The sequence below is a fragment of the Garra rufa genome, chromosome 19 (assembly GCF_049309525.1).
Source record: "Garra rufa chromosome 19, GarRuf1.0, whole genome shotgun sequence".
NCBI lineage: Eukaryota > Metazoa > Chordata > Actinopteri > Cypriniformes > Cyprinidae > Garra > Garra rufa.
The window spans coordinates 34,185,722-34,205,295 of NC_133379.1; the positions used below are offsets into that span (position 1 = coordinate 34,185,722).

General features: G+C 32.7%; 1 protein-coding gene across 1 annotated transcript in view; it reads right to left on the minus strand.

Annotated features, from left to right (window-relative positions):
• The window catches only part of LOC141292069 (probable E3 ubiquitin-protein ligase HERC1), a 105,024-nt gene that overhangs the window by 43,851 nt on the left and 41,599 nt on the right, over nucleotides 1-19,574 (minus strand). Inside the window, exons 29-47 of the mRNA XM_073824034.1 lie at nucleotides 18,585-18,894; nucleotides 16,264-17,048; nucleotides 14,653-14,845; nucleotides 13,999-14,156; nucleotides 12,415-12,498; nucleotides 10,847-11,054; nucleotides 10,617-10,744; nucleotides 10,325-10,533; nucleotides 8,299-8,567; nucleotides 8,163-8,215; nucleotides 7,879-8,076; nucleotides 7,596-7,770; nucleotides 5,150-5,399; nucleotides 4,732-4,948; nucleotides 3,622-3,884; nucleotides 2,706-2,833; nucleotides 2,432-2,556; nucleotides 851-1,066; nucleotides 635-762 (exon numbers count right to left, since the gene is read on the minus strand). Coding sequence (XP_073680135.1) covers nucleotides 635-762; nucleotides 851-1,066; nucleotides 2,432-2,556; nucleotides 2,706-2,833; nucleotides 3,622-3,884; nucleotides 4,732-4,948; nucleotides 5,150-5,399; nucleotides 7,596-7,770; nucleotides 7,879-8,076; nucleotides 8,163-8,215; nucleotides 8,299-8,567; nucleotides 10,325-10,533; nucleotides 10,617-10,744; nucleotides 10,847-11,054; nucleotides 12,415-12,498; nucleotides 13,999-14,156; nucleotides 14,653-14,845; nucleotides 16,264-17,048; nucleotides 18,585-18,894 — 4,097 coding nt within the window. The remainder of the gene's footprint in view (nucleotides 1-634; nucleotides 763-850; nucleotides 1,067-2,431; nucleotides 2,557-2,705; nucleotides 2,834-3,621; nucleotides 3,885-4,731; nucleotides 4,949-5,149; nucleotides 5,400-7,595; nucleotides 7,771-7,878; nucleotides 8,077-8,162; nucleotides 8,216-8,298; nucleotides 8,568-10,324; nucleotides 10,534-10,616; nucleotides 10,745-10,846; nucleotides 11,055-12,414; nucleotides 12,499-13,998; nucleotides 14,157-14,652; nucleotides 14,846-16,263; nucleotides 17,049-18,584; nucleotides 18,895-19,574) is intronic.

Genomic DNA, 19,574 nt, shown 5'->3' on the forward strand with positions numbered 1-19,574 from the left:
ATAAAATATTGTTTATGCTTCATAACACTTACAAACTTTTTATTTGATTTATTTTATAAAATAAATGAAAAGATGAATAAAAAACCTAAATTAGAAGTGTTGTAATATATATATATATATATATATATATATATATATATATATATATAAATAAATGTATTTCTTTGAAATAGAAATTTCTTCACATTTTTCAATTGTATAAATAAGACTGATTTATTATATGTTGTGCATTTTTTCTTTTTTAGTTTAGAAAAATAAAATATTTGAAAAAACTAATTGAAGAAATATTTTATATACTATATATGTTACTTATGCTTCATAACAAATCATTTTATTTCTTTTATAAAATAAATAAAAATGTAAATAAATAAATATAAAATAATACAATTATAAATGTCTCAACTAACTGAAATAAGTTTAAAGTACTAAAATTACTAAAACTATTACTGAGATCAATTAAAACAGAATTAAATAAAATAAAAAATGGCAAAATAATTATATTTATCCATTTATATATATATATATATATATATATATATATATATATATATATATATTTTGTTTTGTTTTATTTTATTTTATTTTATTATTTCCAACCATGAATGAAGTGATTGTCTTTGTTTTGAGGACTCACAGGAAATGCTGTTAGCAGAATGGGCGGGTCACTTTCATAGATCTCTGCTGTTGCTAGGAGAATTTTGCCATCGGGATAGCCCACGGCAAAGGGTTTATCAACACTGTACCAGGCCAGACACTGAGGTGCTTAAAAATAAAAACAGTTAAAGTTCATTTACCATGGAATTCATGAACACACATTAAAACAGAGATCTTCACACATTTCCAGACCAACCTTCTTTCCTGTAGCAGTGAGTGAGCTCTGTTCGCTCTACTCTCAGGTCATCTGTGACCTCCAGCCAGCAGAGGGAGCCATCCAACCGGCCCACCAGCAGGCTCTCAGGAGGGCTGACCTGACTGCAGGCCTCCTGACTGAGGAACGGAGTGGAGGTCTGGACCCATGAGAGAGCCGTGACCCAGGAAGACTGAGCCTCGATGTGCGCCTGAGTACCTACAGGAAAGAAGACAAACACGTATACTACAAACATTTTGTCCAGAACATATTCACATATTATGCACATAATATACTGCAGGATGTGTTTTTATCCTTCAAGACTTGACTAGATTGTAAATCCTAGACTATACAATTATTAGTCAAAAAAAAAAAAAAAACTAATAAAGATAAAATGAGAGAAAAACATCCCTTAGAACAAACTTAGGTGCCTTTTGCATGGACAATAATAACATTTTTGCCAGAACATGTCAAATACTGTTAATTCATATTTAGACTAATATTTTTTGTTAAAAAAAATATTTTAGAACTATTCTTCTCCAGCCACACTACATTCAGTTTCTTTATTGCTACCTAAAACTAAACCTGAGAGTATTAAAAATGCTTTTTTGGCAACTGAAATGAAGCTAAAATTAAATAAATAAATAAATATTAGATGAAACAATAAAAAAAAAACTAAAATTAAAACTGTAAATTTAAATTTACAAATAAATTACTAAATGATCACTGAGACAACTATAAATTAAAGCTAAATAGATATCACAAAAAACCTAACAAAATCACATAAAATCATTTAAAATAAAACCTGAAAAAATATCCTGATACTTACAGGATTTCCATGACAGTGGGACATCTAAAATATTAATATGTATTTATTTTTATAATTGTATTATATTTTACTATAATTATTGTCATGTGACCATTATTGAATTTGCACGTGTTTCTAAATGATTGACATTTTAACAAAAAATTTAATAAATGTAAAATTAAAATAAATAAATAAAATATCCTAATTTCAGGATTTCCATGACAGTGGAATTTATAAAAAGACGTACACATTTTTTAAATACAATGTAAACAGTTAAATATAAATAAATTGTATTAATATTTTATATCTTACTATAAATAAGTAAATAATTTTATTTAAATATTATAAAGATTATATTTTATAAATTAATTTAAATATTTAAAAAATATATTTTACAAATATTATATATTTTTTTAATATAATAATTCTATTTATTATGTCATAAAATTACTAAATTAAAACTTAACATAAAACAGAAAATAAAAATACAGGCTTATTTTAAAATATAAAAAATATTTTTAAAAGCTATAATACTATACAAATATAGTATATAAATCAATAAATAAATAAATACTATAACACTGTATACATAATACAAAAAAAAAAAATTAAAATAAGTAAATACAGATAATATTGCATTCATATTGTCTTTATGTTAACTTGCTCTTATAATCAATTCTAAATTACTGTATACCCATTTGATTACATATAAGACTAAGCAGCAGTAGTGCTGTGTGTCTGTGTGTGCAAATGTGACAGCGGGATGCTGGTCTGACCATTGACAATCCAGATGTTGATGAGTTTGTTCTGGAAGGCGGCCAGTAGAGTTCCCCCTGCGCTCCACGATACGGCAGATAGCAGATGAGATCCCATTGTACCGTCTGAGCTCTGAGCATCCTCACTGCAGAGACCACACACAAACACACAACCGTCAGCAACCAAAACATCCATTTCAATCTCATTCAACAGAAAAATAATTTCCCATCAGACCTATGAAACATTTAGATTTCTCCTTTCCTAATCACAGCAACGGAAAACAAGCAGTCTCACCTGACGCTGCAGGTGTGTGTGTACTGCAGTTCTGCTGTGTTTGGCGTGACGGCCCACAGTCGAACAGTCCCGTCCTGTGAGCCGGTGGCCAACAGACCTTGTTCTGTATTCCAGCTGCAGCTGCTTACCTACAAACACAACAGCCAATCAGAAACAAGACAAAACATACAGTCAAGCCCGAAATTATTCATACCCCTGGCAAATTCTGACTTAAAGTTTTTTTTTTTTTTAAATTAGAAATGACACAGATGTCTCCCAGAAGATAATAAGACAATGTACAAGAGACATCATTGTGGAAAAATTATTACTCATCTTTTTTTTACATTTGAACAAAAAGTGGCATGTCCAAAATTATTCATACCCTTCTCAATAATCAATAGAAAAGCCTTTATTGTCTATTACAGCAATCAAATGCTTCCTATAATTCTTATAGGAAGTCTTATAGTCTTATAGCCCTTTCCTGACTGACAATGCGCAGCCGCAGGTCCTCAGTGAGCTCCTTTGTCTTAACCAACAGCAGAGAGCTTCTGTTTTTCACCTGTTGAGTTGATTAAAACAGCTGTTCCCAATGAATCAGGGTAATTAGCATGATTTAGAACAGCTTGGACTATTTGGAATGGTATAGAACTTTGGATTTTCCCATAGACTGTGACAGTTTGCAAAGGGTTTGAATAATTTTGGACATGCCACTTTTTGCTCAAATGTAAATAAAAGCTGTGATTTTTTTTTCCCTCAATGATGCGTCTTGTACATCGTCTTCTTATCTTTTGGGAGAAGCCTGTGTCATTTCCGATCAAAAAAAACTTGTTGGTTAAATAAAAGTAACTTTAAGTCAGAATTTGCCAGGAGTATGAATAATTACAGGCTTGAATGTTTATAATTATATACATACTTGCAGGATCTACATCCTCTTTACCCTGTTCTGATGTCCTTCCAGCTTCTTGATAGGACACTTGCGCAGATCTCCAGCCATGTCGCTGTAGGTCTGGGGTCTGGCGCTGTTGTCTTTCTCAAAGACCGCCAGGGCCTGGACCAGCTGTTGTGCCGCCCACTGTCGGTGCCTGCTGGTCAGCCGGGCTGACAGGGCACAGGCAGCGAGTGCATTAGCCAGCTCCAGCGGCCCGACCCGCGTCCCCGCTTGAGACAGAGGGGGACCTGAGGGTGGAGGGCTTGCTCCTTCTGTCCAATGACATGTGGAGTTAATTAGGGTTTATTAATTCCAAATCATTAACCAAATCATTAAAAATTATATATGGGTTCTAGTGACTAAGTGAGTCACTAGAACCACAGTCCATGTCTTTTGCAGTCATTCATATTTTATCTTAATCTTTTATCTTATCCTATCTTATCATATGGGTATGCCTAAGTGCTTGACTACAATAAAAACCGGTAGGATTTCCAAAACTTTTGACCACTGCCCATGTCTTTTCCATGTTTTCCAGTCATTCACATTTTATTTTAATTTTAATAAAACAGGATTACAGGATGTCCATGACAGTAAGATTTATGAAAAGTTAGAAGTTAAAAATTGATAAATAATTAAATAATACAATTATAAAATTTAAATAAATAAATAAAAATGCTGATACTTACAGGATTTCCATTTATGTAAAATATTAAGATTTTTTAAATCTTTTTATATCTTACCAATTGTCGTCATGTGACCATTAAACGAAAAGGAACCATGAATTTGCAAAAGTGTTAAATGACTGAAATATTAACTTAAAATGTAATAATAAAAATGTAAAATACAAATGAATAAATAAAAAAAATCCTGATACTTGAAGTATTTCCATGACGGGGATTTATATAAAAAAAAAAGCTGATTAAGGAAAAAAAACATAAATGTAATAATAAAATGTAAACAAATAATTGTAAAAAATTCAAATTCAATTTTATTAATATATTAATTTTATTAATGCATTAATATAAAAGTAATTTATTTAATATATTAATAATGATATATATTGCTAACTTAATGTCAGGAGGTGCTTCCTAAATATTTTTCAGATTTTTTTTTTTTTACCCTTTGATTCAGTGGAATCACTTCTTTCCACATTATAACGGTATCGGACGCCTTCCTCTGTCAGGAGGGACACCAGACTTTGTGTGACTAGGAAGGTGGGTGGGGTCAGTTCTCTCGGCTCCTGCAGCGCCCCCTTGAGGGCGGAGCTTTGCCTCATCCTCTGCTGCGGATCGGTGATAGCACTGATGTTCATCCCTGTAGCTGCTGCCATAAGATCCTGAGAGGAAGGACATGCAGGTGAGACAGCATGATTAGGCGGAAGACAGGATGATTAAATGAGCTGAAAGGAGAGAATGATGAAGAGCATAGCAAGGATAATGAGGTGAGAAACATTAGCGGAGGAGACAAGAAAGACAGTCGGGAAGGAGGAGAGAGAGAGAGAGAGAGAGAGAGAGAGAGAGAGAGAAAGAGAGAGTACCTGAGTACAGATGTCCACTAACTCCCTGTAGGCGGCAGGACTGTGAGACACTAAACTGCCGATGGCTGAGCTGAGAAAGGACAAGAAGGCGGAGCCTGTGCGATCACTCACAGAGCCACGTCCCACTCCCTGCTGGTCCATGCCTGTGTGGACACGCCCACCCGCTGCCAGACACATCAGCCGCACCAGGATACGGATGTCAGCCAGACCCAGAGCCTCCAGACCATTGGACTGATTACACATTGAACTACTTAAACACACAGTGACAGAGAGAGTTTTCAGAGACAGTTCAAAATGTACATCACACTGTACAGTAACATACATGATGTGTATATATGTACATTCGATAGGAATTATTAAAAAACATGTAGCACTTGCAGCTGATTTAAAAAAAAGAGGGGGGATTTAAACTGACTAAATGACTGCAGAAGTGTGCCATAAGCCACCAGAAAGAAATCTGTTGTTCAGAAATCAAGCTATAAACTTGATTAAAAATTACAAAGAAAAAAATAAATGGGTAAAAATTTTATCTCCTTTATTAATACCTCCTTATTCTGTACCATGTTAAGTATTGATTTTATAATAAATGATAATTAAATATTAAAACTTATAATTGACGTATAAATACAAAATAGACCTTTTCCCACAAAATTATTCGCATCACATTGTTTGATGACAAATGTTCAATATTCAGTTTAAAGTTTTATAAAGTTTTTGAACAAATAAAATCATTTGAACACAAAATTAGTCAGATCATAAGAGCAATACATTTTTTTGTGAGGAAAAAAAACTTTAAAATACAAAGATTTTTCCCATGAAATGATTTAAAGTCATTTGATGATAAGTTTAATTACAAATACTAAATATTCTATAATATTCTGCAATATTCTATAATATTCTGTAATATTCTATATGTAAAATTAAAAAATGCGCTTTTTCCCCACAAAATGATTAAAATTTTATTTGATGATAAGTTTGATATTAAATTTTCAATATTCTATAATATTCTGTAATATTCTAATAATATTCTGTAATATTCTATATGCAAAATAAAAAAAAATTACTTTTTCTCCACAAAATAACTTACATTTTTTATTTGATGAGAAGTTTGATGAAAAATATTTAATATTCTATAAATAAAATGAAAAATAATTAACTTTTTCCCCACAAAATGATTTAAATTTTGTTATTTGATGAGAAGTTTGATGATAAATATCATACAATATTTTGTACTATTCAAAATGTACAATAAAAAAGTCAATTAAAAAATAATTGACTTTTTCTGAACAAAAGGATTTTGTTATTTGATGATATGTTTGATAAATATGTAATTTTCAATAATATTCTGTAATATTATTTATGTAAAATGAAAAAATTTACTTTTTCTCTACAAAATGATTTACATTTTGTTATTTTAAGGTAAGTTTGATTATACATTTTCAATATTCTGTAATATTCAAATAATATTCTGTAATATTTAAGATATAAAATCCAAAAGTATTGACTTTTTCTCCACAAAATGATTTGATATTTATTGGATGATATGTTTGATGATAAATATTCAATATTCTGTAATATTCAAATAATATTCTGTAATATTCTATATATAAAATGCAAAATAATGGACTTTTTCCCAACAAAATTATTTACATTTTGTTATTTGATAATATGTTTGATATGAAATTATACATTTTCAATATTCTGTAATATTTTGAAAATATTCTGTTATATCAGTTTGTTCTGACTGATTTTGTGTTCAAATGATTTTGTTTTATTGTTGGGATGATAAAATTATATCTTTTAATTAATTTATTCATTTTTTATAATTTTTAGATTTGTGTGCTAAAAAATGTGGAATGAATTTTGAAAAGTTAATAAAATAAATAGATAAATAAACAAAACCAATGCAAATTTTAATGCAAAATTTTATGTATTCTCTTAATGATTGTGAGGGTTTTTTTTTTTTTTGAGGAAGAAAGTTTTATTAGTTTTATGCTGTTGTCACATTTCAGATTCATTGTGAAGGATATTACCAAAAAGAATGAGACGTTTTCAATATTCCCTGAATACCTATTGAGTTTTTTGGGCTTCTGAAAATTTGGACCCCAAAATAAGAAAGAAATACTAGATTTATGTGAAGGAGTTCATTATTTGGCAAAGATTTTGTAAAGATTCATTTGTAAAGATTTTGCGAAGTGGATTTAAATAAAGTAAATTGTGTCAAAAAGAATAAACAAATCAGTCAAACCTGAATGGCCAAGAGAAGGGTAACACATTTGTGACTAATGAGTGTGGTGGTGATGGGAGAATGACTGAATTCTGCATGCCTCAGATTCCATGCAGGTCAGTCAGACACTGATGGATCTATCACAGCATGAAGTGTCAGATTCGATATGGCAGATGATAGATTTTGTGCAGAGGGAAGTCAGGAATGAGTGGTTGTTACCTGGTGGAGGTCTGTGAGAGAGCTCTCATCACCATACTGTAGGCCAGCAGGATCTGAGCAGTGGAGGTGACTCTCCTTAGAGCCAACAGTCTCTCCTGGGGCTCCCGCAGGGATGCTGCCTGCTCCCCGAGACTCAAAGGAACCGAGGAGCTCTTCAGCTCAGTGCTGACAACACCTACACACAGAAACAAACAACAACGTGCTGCATTTCACTGAGATTTCTTGTAGGAAAAAGTACAGGCAGCTCTGAACACTGCCACTGAATATGAAACTAAATGATTACCTTTGTAAAGAAGGTTATTGTCGCCACTGACCGAACCACTGACGATGGCTCCGAGTGGGTCGTGTTCAGTGAAGGGGATTGGATCCGGCACAGGCTTCTTCTCACTCAAACCTAAAGGCCTCAGAAGAATCCCAAAGTCCTCCAAACCTGTAAGCCGGTCTGAATCTGAGTCTTCCTGGTTACCTATATCCCATTCATCTAATACACACACACATTTAAATCATTACACTTTATTGAGTTAATAAACTGCACAATGATTTTTATTTCAAACTTTGCATAAATACCTTCTGATGTACCATCTAATTGACCAATTAGATCAGATGCCAAGCCTCTTCCCCTGAAAAAACAGTATATGGGTTGTTATATAGCAAAGGTCAATGGGTCAATAGCTACATCATGTTCATTGTTTCTTATCTTCACCTGTCCTGTTTGGAGCTCATAAGCCCCAGATTGGAGGCCAGGTACTTTTCCCTGCACACAGTGCACAGGAGGTAGTATGGGCTGCCAGATCCGCATTCGCCACCGAACCAGCCGTCCACGTAGGCCCCGTTGCTGCGATAACCACGGCGGCCGGCGCTCTGACCGCAGCCCGGGTGATGACGCTTCATGTGGTTGTTGAACTGCAGGGTGAGAGTGTTACACAGCTCACACTCCACCATCTCATGGGGGTCTGGGTGATCTTCTCTGCCCTGAGACAAAAAAAAAAAACTTGTTCACTCAACACTGAGATACAGAAATGAAAAATACATTTATAAATGGACAAATAATATTACAAGAAAAACAGACGGAATGACAAAAACAACAGTGTTCAGAATGATAAAATAAACGATAAACAAGACGAAAAAACAAAGGCAGTAGGATAGATATACAAATCAATAAATGATAGAAATAATGACAAAATGATTGATAACAGAATACGATAGAACTAATGACAGAATAGAAATATAGAACGAATAACAGAATGATAGAAAAATATAAGGCACAGAGAGGCACAACAAACGGCAGAATGACAAATAGAAGGAATAACAGAACAATAGATAGAACAAATAGAGAGGCAGATAGAATGACAGAACAAATAGAACGAAAGTAGGGCTGGGCAATATATCGAACGATATTGTGAGGTGCGTTTAGTCAATGAAGCCGGTGCTTTGATTAGTAGTAAATCTCCATCACGTGCGTTCCGCTCAGGTTCCGCTGGAGCGGCAATTAATACACAGAGACGTAAATCTCTGACAAGCTACGCCATATCGAGCTTAATATTTAGCTCGATATGGCGTAGCTTGTCAGAGATTTACGTCTCTGTGTATTAATTGCCGCTCCAGCGGAACCTGAGCGGAACGCACGTGATGGAGATTTACTACTAATCAAAGCACCGGCTTCATTGACTAAACGCGCCTCACAATATCGTTCGATATATTGCCCAGCCCTAAACGAAAGGCAAAAAGAATGATAGAAATAATGATAGACAGAATGATAGAACAATCAATAGATATAACTATAGAATGATAGACAGAACTATAGAACGATAGAATGATAGATAGGTTGGTAGATAGATAGATATAAAGATAGAACGAACGAACGAACAAACTAAAGAACAAATAAATGAACTAAAGCACGAACGAACAATAGAACTATAGAACGACAGAACTATAGAACGATAGGTTGGTATATAACAATAGATAGAACGAACGATAGATAGAACGAACTAACAAACTAAAGAACAAACAAACTAACTAAAGAACAAATGAGCGAACTAAAGGACGAATTAAAGAACGAACCAACTAACTAAAGAACGAATTAAAGAATGAACGAACAAAGAAAAGAACAAACTAAAGATAGATAAAACTATAGAACGATAGATAGAACTAGACAGACAGACAGACAGACAGACAGACAGACAGACAGACAGACAGACAGACAGATAGATAGATAGATAGATAGATAGATAGATAGATAGATAGATAGATAGATAGATAGATAGAACGACAGACAGACAGACAGACAGACAGACAGACAGACACACAGACAGATAGATAGATAGATCTAGATAGATAGACAGACAGACAGACAGACAGACAGATAGACAGATAGATAGAACGACAGACAGACAGACAGAACGACAGACAGACAGAACGACAGAACGACAGACAGACAGACAGACAGATAGACAGGCAGACAGACAGACAGACAGACAGACAGACAGACAGACAGACAGACAGATAGACAGATAGATAGATAGATAGATAGATAGATAGATAGATAGATAGATAGATAGATAGATAGATAGATAGATAGATATAAAGATTGATAGAACGATAGATAGATATCATTCTACGATAGGAAATGAGAGAACTATAGGTAGAACGCTAGATAAAATGATAGAAAGAGCAACAGATAAAACAATAGACAGACAGACAGACAGACAGACAGACAGAGTCTCCAGTACCTCCACCATCCACAGTGTGTCTCTCTCAGAGGTGATGAACTCTGGAGTGAAAAGCTCCTCATACGGTTCTTCCTGGTACGGATCATCCATGTAGCCCAGCTCTGAGTCATCTTCAGCAGCAAACGGATGCGTTTCGGCCCGCTCCGGCCACTCTGCCACTCCCATGTCCTGTCTGTACAGCGATGGGATGGGGCTGGGTGATGGGGAGTCTAAAACAAACCAGATAGGTGAGCAAACTCACCCATGCTAAATAAAAACCAAACTTTTGAATGGTATTATTTGCAATTCTGACCTGCTCTCCTGAAGGACGTTCTCTGACTTACTCCAGACCGCTGCCTCCGTGCAGGTGGAGGTCTGTTCCTGGTGAGGTGAACATCTAAGAAGTTCTCTCTCTCTACCAAGTCCAAACCTGCCAACAGACTGGAAAACACATTAGGAATACACATAAGATTTGTTATGGCTCAAATTAATATGCAAAAGATCACTATCACTGATTAGGATTTAGTGTATGTGTGAATTCACCTCTCGTTGGGTTCTCTGCTCTCCTGTAGGGTGAGAGGAGCTGGAGACTCAGGGCACTGGACTGTCTCTGGCCCCTCAGATGAGGGTGTATCAGTGGCGCCCCCTGCAGATGAACCCTCTACTGCCTGCTGCTCGTCTGTGATGGGATGTTCCAGCATCCAGCTTGCCAGCACTTCAATTGTGCGTGAGTCCACCTCACCAGTGACCCCTGAGTGAGGTCACAAACAGGTCAGGGAGAATACTCAAAAAATGTTTAGACACACTGAATTAAAATTTGTAGTGATCTTAAAAACCAGTTGGTCTATATAAATATATAAATATAAAGTGTCTCTACTAATTCATCTCTCTTAGACTTTTTTCCTCATAATTCTGTTTATATTTCACAATTCTATCTTTTTTTCAAAGTCAAGACAAAGACAAAGTCAGAATTGCAAAATGTAAAGTGTTGCAAAATAAACTAAATTTCAAGAAAAAGTTGGAAACTTGCAATTGCGATAAAAAAGTATGAATTTTGAGATTTTTATTTTTATTTTTACAAGTCGCAATTGCATTTTTTATTCTGTGGCAGAAACAAAAAACAGAACTGTGAGATGTAAATTCAGAGTGGGCAAAAATCTGAAATTGTGTGACAAATACAGAATTTCGAGATTTAAACAGAATTCTAAGGACAAAAACTGTGGGATGTAAGCGGAATTCAGAAGTAATTGCACAACAGAAATACAGAATTGCGGGATGTAAATGTAGAATTCTGAGGAAAAAAATCTGAATTGCGAGATAGAAATACAGAATTCCGAGATGTAAATGTAAAATTCTGAGGGAAAAAATCTGAATTGTGCAACAAAAATATAGAATTGCAAAATGTAAACTCTAAAAAAAAAAAAATCTGAATTGTGCGACAGAAATGTAAAATTGCTAGATGTAAATCGAATTGTGAGAGAACAAAAAATCTGATTTGCGCAACATAAATGAGATATAAACAGAATTCTGATGGAAAAAATTCAGAGTTTTGCAAGAGAAATGCAGAACTGCAAGATGTAAACTCGGGCTTGAAAGAAAAAAAGTCAGAATTCTGAGTTTAAAGAATTGGCTGATTTTAAAAGTTGGCTTTGCTAACTATATATAAAAAATGTTATTTTTGTATAACTATTATGTTAAAGAAAATATAAATATGTAATAAAAAGAATTACACATTTATATAAATGAGCTGAAATTTCGTTGAACTGTGAACAGAGCATTCATAACACAAAAATGGATTTCATGCGGTGCTCCACTAATATTTTCTGAGTGTTACAGTGGGGAAGAACAGTGAGGGGTGAATTGAAGCAGGATCTCATAGGGGAAGTGTAATGAGTGTATCTACTGCAATAACAGCATCATCAGCAGTCAAAAATAAATAGCTAAAAAAAGTAAAAGACTCAACATAATTATCCAACTTTTTTAGTTGTGAATAACTGCACCGCTGTCATTGGTTTCTTAATCTTTTCTTAATAAAGCATTGTAACATGATTGTCTCCTCCTTTAGCAGGTAGGAATGAGTCTGGCTAGATGTTGCAAGCACTCGCTGGTACCTGCTGCCTCCATGGCCCTGTAGATGTGTCTCATTGAGAAGCCCATTTCAAGCAAGCGCACTGGGACAAACATTTGGGGCTGTTCTGAAGGACAGAAATGAAAATATTTAGTGATATATCAGAATGTGTCTGGACTGGGCTGACTGATGACAGGAAAAGATAGGTCACTTTGAAAATGAGTAAAAAAATTTATTTACATAAAATGATTTAATATAAATAAAACTATTCAGAAAAAAACAAATTACAAACAGTATAATATATAGTCAATAATCAAATTTGTGAGATATTTTGAAATTGTATTTTAATTGTATTCATTTTTATTTCTTAATTGTAACAAATTTCAAATGTACCTTTTTCACACAGATTAATACACTGTTAATATCATTAAATATATTAAGTATAATATAAAGACATAAAACATAAAATACATGTACTACAAATTCCTTATTTTAGATAATTATACATTTATATATATTATGATTATTATTTTTTAATTAAGTTTATTGTCTGAGGCCACTTTGAAAAACTGGAATCTTTTTTTAATTACATGGATTTATTTAATATACAATTTAATGTAAACTAAATTAGGATAGGATCAAATTTAAGTCAATAATTAAATTTGTGATATAAAAAAAGAAAATAAACTAAGACATTCTGAAAAGTAATTAATTTAAATTAATTACATATTACTTTAATTTGATTAATTTTTATTTATTAATTTTAACCAATTTTAATTTGCCTTTCTCATAGATTGATACACTGATAATATAATTAAATATATTAAGTGTTATATAAAAAAAATTCAATGACTATAAATTTAATTTCCTTTTGTTAAATAAAACAATTTTATATGCATTATTATTATTATTATTATTATTATTTATTTGGTTATTTCATTTTAAATGAAGTTTATTATCTGAAACTACTTTGAAAATCAGGAATCTTTTTTAATTACATTAAATTATTTAGTATAAAATTTAATACAAACACAATTAAAACTATTCAGAAAATTATACATTAATAATTAGGATACTATTTATAAAAGTCACTAATAAAAATTATTTTATATTCAATTTTATTTATTTGTATAAAATGTTATTTATTAATTTTAGAAGAAAAAAAAAAGATCTTTCATACAGATATTACACTAGTAATACAATTAATTATATTAAGTATAATATAAAAATATAATTAATTAATAATAATAATTATAATAACAATATTTTCCACTCCTGGTCTCAGACTTTTAGACCCCAGTGCATAAAAAATATAAATATATTTATAGAAGTAATTCATTGTGTGATTCAAGGTGCCATTCAATAAAGGTGTAAAGATGCACAAAAAAAGCTAACTTTTTTTTTTTGTAGCAGTTAGTGAGTACAGTACGTGACAAACCAAAAAAATCCTTCAAAAGCAAGACTCAAGTGTAAAACATGCACAGGCATCAGGGTTAAGTTAAAGGGTTCTCAAGCTCTGCCTACATAAACCGATCTCAACATCAGTTAATAAAAACAAATTAAATAAATCGCTGTAACATAGATGCCACATGCTACTCATATTCCAGAGCTTGTCTGGACGTCTTACCCACGGGGGTCCTGGTCTGTCCGCAGGGCTCTAGGAAGCTGGTCTGCTGCTCAGTGAAGCCCTCGCAGGACGCTGAGCTCGTCAGGCTGAGCCCGGGGGGCAGAACCGGACTGTGGACGAGACCTGCCAACGTGGGAAAACGCGCCAGCACCATCCGCCTAGAGGAGCCCAGCCACACACACATGCACACACAGACACAGAAGAACCGCTAGCACCTGCTCTAGAGCAAACCTTCAGCTTGAGCGCGTGTTATAACGAGGTGTTAATCACCCTCGTGTCATTAAGCCATGCTCAGACGCTCGAGGTTAAAAGGAGCATGTGTTTATGAGGTTACAACTCACACACTCACCTGTATTCTCACTCACACTCTCAGTAACCTGTGTGTGAGTGTGTGTCTCACTTGACGGCGATCTGGAGAACATCCAGACATCAAAACGTTTACTCTGTTTACTCTGTGTGTGTGTGTGTGTGTGTGTGTGTGTGTTTTTAAGAGAGTCTGAAACCCTGTCTCATGTCCCTTTCTTTCAACTGTTCAGATGCTACAATAAATTGGCATTACTTCATAGTACATTATAATTACTTTACTAAGTCATAGGTTCCTTTAAAATACACAAATGGTCATAATAATTGGGCTTGGATGAAAAAGAAACTCACTGTAGCAGGTTGATGGGCAAAAAAGGGTTAAAGTTCTCCAGGCCGTCAGCCTGCAGGGCAGTGAGGAGCGAGGCTGTGAGGTCATTGGTGGAGGGTGAAGCTGATTGGCCGAAGACGGCGGTGCCTTCGGAGCCGTTGCTGTAAAGCGAGACTGAACTGGAGGATTTGGAGACGGGCTGAGAGGACGAGTGACCTCCGGAATCTGTGCACACAGACACATCAGAACAAATATTAGGTTAAAAACTTACATGTTAATAATATTATTAGTAGTAGTAGCTTTATAGGCAATATGAAATACCACTATTACTACTATTATTATATTAAAGTTACTAAATTAAATGATTAAATATAGGAATTAATAAGTAATTAAATTAATTAATTGATGATGATTTTTATCTTGTGTATTTTTATTTTTACACTACTTTTTAATTGTGTTTTATATGGTCATTGCACTAAAGTCAAACTAAATCAATGCAATATTAATTGGACAAAATTTACTTTCAACCACTAAAAAATATTGTTAGATGCATTAAACTTGTATATAAAAAAATATTTTGATATATTTGTTTTATTATTTAATACTAGAGATGTTAATGATTACATTATAATGAATACATTATAATAAAATAAATAAGTTAAGGTAATAAAATGAAATACAGATGTTTGCATTTTTTTATATTTTATTAAATTATATTAATAAATAAAAAAACTAATAAAGATGAGTAATAATAATTTACTATTAGCTATTTTTCCAGACTTTTGCCTTTTTAAGCTATGAAAAATATGAAATATTACTACTTCTACTATTTTTATTAATAATGAATGAGTCAATTATATTATAATTTAGTATTTAAAAAAACGTATTATTGTTGTATATTTTGTGTATAACTTTTACTGACCTTTGCCTTTGTTTTTATTTAATTATTATATTAAAAATATTAAATGAATGTTATTAAATTATAAATAAATTATTTAAAAACAGTAGTATTATTAATAATAATTGGTTAATTTTATTATTATCTCTTTTTCCAGACTTTTTTGCCTTTTTAAGCAATATGAAATATTACTACTTCTATTATTATTATTATTATTATTATTAATTATTATTATTAAATTACATCATTGTATTAAAATAAGTAAATTATGAAATTATATTAATAATCAAGTAATTAAAAACTTATTTTTTTTGTATATTTTGTGTATTATTTTTACTGAAATTTGCCTCTGTTTTTTATATTTAATTATTATATTAAAATTATTAAATTAATGTTATTAAATTATAAACAAACAAATAAAAAACAGTAGTAATATTAATTATTTTTTTATTATTAGCTATTTTTACAGACTTCCGCCTACTGGTTTTTTTTCCTTTGCTTTTTTGCCTATTAATAATAATCATAATACATTAAATCTTTATATTATAATTATTAAATTGTAAATAAATTTAAATTAAACAACATTAATTATTAAATCATTATAAACAATTAAATAAACATTATTATTAATTATTATTACTATTACTACTACTACAATTACAAGTCAAGTTAACAGTTTAATTATTATTTCTCAACAGTAAAGGTAGTAAACCATATTGTTGCAAAAGCTCCAAACCTTTGTGTTCTTTGCTTCCATCCTCATGCAGTCGGCTCAACACTCCTTTGAAGATGATGATCTGGGCTCTCTCGAGATCTGACAAAGCCATGGCCTGTTTGATGGGACAAGGTCTGACAGCCCACTTCACCATGCTCCGCACCACAAACTGCAGCACAGAGCGCAGCTCAGCATTCTCCTCCCCAACAGCAGAGGTCCTCGCTGGGTCAGGGCTCGTTACATTGACCCCTACATCTGATTTGGGAACCAGGAGAAGATCTGTGAACTTCCCGCAGTTCAGAATAACAGCCAGAGATTTTAACGCCCCCAAGAGGAGGTAGGAAATGCGGACTGCGCGCAGTTCCAAAGCAAAAAAGTCCACCCTGGGTTGTGATGAGAGTATTGGTGGACAGGGGGCGCCAGCACGCTCCTCGTTTGATTGTATGAGGGATCTGAATGTGTCATCTTGGTTCTCATCTCTCCTTTCTTCCAATTTATTTCTGTCCTCATCCACCGTACAGCTCATTCCCTCTTCGTCCATCATGATACGAGCGATGTCCTCGTCCAGACGTCTCTCCAGCTCGCTACGCGGGCCGCTTTCTGAGCTGATTCGATTCCGTGGCAAACCGGATGCTTCAGGTGATCCGGAGGAAGGCTCCTGCTCTTCCAAGATGCCGGTCATCAGGATGAGGTCGAACAAAACGGATGGCTTGAGACCACGGCAGCGGGATACGTCCAGCTGGGGGACATCACAGGGCTCCAGGGAGGAGAGAGGCGTGTCGCTGGGTGACCAAGAATTCAGGAAGCTTTGGGTTAGTGGGACCACAGCAGGTCACAAGCAGTATGAAGATGAGGAGAGGAGTGAGACAGAAGGGGCAAGACAGAAATAAAAGAGTGGAAAGGAAAGGATACCATGATTAGAAAAAAAATGAAGGGGACAAAAGACAATACAAGAAAAGGGAAGTGAAGAAATCGAAAAGGAAAAAAGACGCATGCAACTGGCAAAAAGAGAACAGGACAGGTATAACATACAAAATATACAAAAATTACAATGGCATCTGAACATAGAAACTAATGACAGTGCTGGAAAACATTAAGTTGTAAGCACACAACGCTATTTTACTTAAAGTATTTCAAATAATTTCAAATATTTTGGATATAATATATAAAATGCAAAAAATATAAAAAAATGAATAAATATTACAGAGACAATACTAAAATTCTATTAAATTACTAAAATTTTCTAAAAATAAAATAGTCTTTTATTTGGTCACTGCACTAAAGTCAAACTAAATACATGCAACATTCATTGGACAATATTTACTTTCAACCACTAATACAATATTGTTAGATGCATACATATTGTATATAAAAACATGAAAATGTGTTTAAAAAAAGTATTAATTAGTATAAATAATTTGAAAACAATTAAAAATTAGTTACAATAATAATTGTATTATTATAAGCTATTTTTCTAGAATTCTGCCTGTCTAAGCTATTTGAAATATTGCAACTTATAATAATAATAATAATAACAATTCAATTAATATTATTAAATTATAAATAAATACAGTTTTGAAAAAATAATTAGGAAACAGTAGTACTATTAATAATTGATTATTTTATTATTCTTTATTACAGACTTTTGCCTATTAGCTATTTTTGGATGTTTGCATTTTTGCCTATTATTAATAATCATAATACATTAAATCATAATAATAAAATTATAATTTTTTATTAATAATTAAACAACTAAACACACAGCAGTAATAATATCTATTATAATAACTAATTAATTAATCGATTCAATTAATTGATTAACTAATTATTTACCAAGGACGTGGTAAATTGACAAAAAGTGACAGTAAAGACTTATATTGTTAGAAAATATTTCTATTTTGAATAAATGCTGTTCTTTTTTAATTTTTATTAATCAAAGAATCCTGAAAAAATTATCAAAGGTTCCAAAAAAAATATTAAGCAGCACAACTGTTTCCAACATTGATAATAAATCAATATATTAGATCAATTTCTAAAGGATCATGTGACACTGAATACTGAAGTAATGATGCTGAAAATTCAGCTTTAGATCACAAAAATAAATGATATTTCAAAAGTACATATTTAAATAGAAAATTGTTATTTTAAATTGCAATAATATTTAGTAATATTACATTTTTTCTGTATTTTTGATCAAATAAATGCAACTTTGATGACAATAAACATAAAAAATCTTACTGATCCCAGACTTTAAAATGGCAGTGTAATATAAAATCATTTTAATCTTGCATTTATTTGACTGTCTGTAAAAGTTCTCTATATGTGCGTATTTGTGTACTTACCTCACAGTAAAATCTGTCTCCTCCCACTGAAGCTTAGCCAGAGGGCTTCCCTCTTTTAAGACCCCAAGCAGGGTTGCCCGTCGACCGCTGGGTTTGTGCAGACAGGTCCCTCCAGCGCGGAGACCACCATCCACCCCTCCAATCAGGGCCATGACAGGCCAGACTTCAGTGCACAACACACTGAGCTGGGCATCAGAGAGCCCCGCTGGGCCAGAGAGGTGGTCCGTTGACGTCCCGACATCGACCCAAGCAGAGCTCCTCTCTCTATTCACCCCACATTTCTCATCGGACTCCTCACTGGCATGACCTGCTGGCAGAGGACAAAATACATTAACCTTTAAAAGACAATTGGCAAACTGATCACAAAAGGCCTTTTCTAAAATGTAATTAATGGGAAAAATTCTAAATTGCATGCACTTGCGCAAACAAGACGAGTAATCATCATTTTAAGTCTGGAAAATATGTTTTAAAAGTTTATAAATGCTTTTAGAATACATAAACTACCAGTCAAAAGTTTTTGAACAGTAAGATTTGAAATGTTTTTAAAAGAAGTCTCTTCTGCTCACCAAGCCTGCATTTATTTGATACAAAGTATAGCAAAAACTGTAAAATATTGAAATATTTTTACTATTTAAAATATCTGTTTTCTTTAAAATATATTGAATATATTTTAGATTGTAATTTATTCCTGTGATTTCAACACTGAATTTTTAGCATCATTACTCCAGTCACATGATCCTTCAGAAATCATTCTTATATTCTGATTTGCTGCTCAAATTTTTTTTTTATTGTTATTATTATTATGTTGAAAACATAATTCAGAATTTCAGAAGAACAGCATTTATCTGAAATAGAAATCTTTTGTAACATTATAAATGTCATTATCATCACTTTAAAGAACCATCAATTCAAAGAATCCTAACTAAATAAAAATATTACTTTCTATAACACATAAAAATAAATAAAAATACATAAAATAAAAACATACAT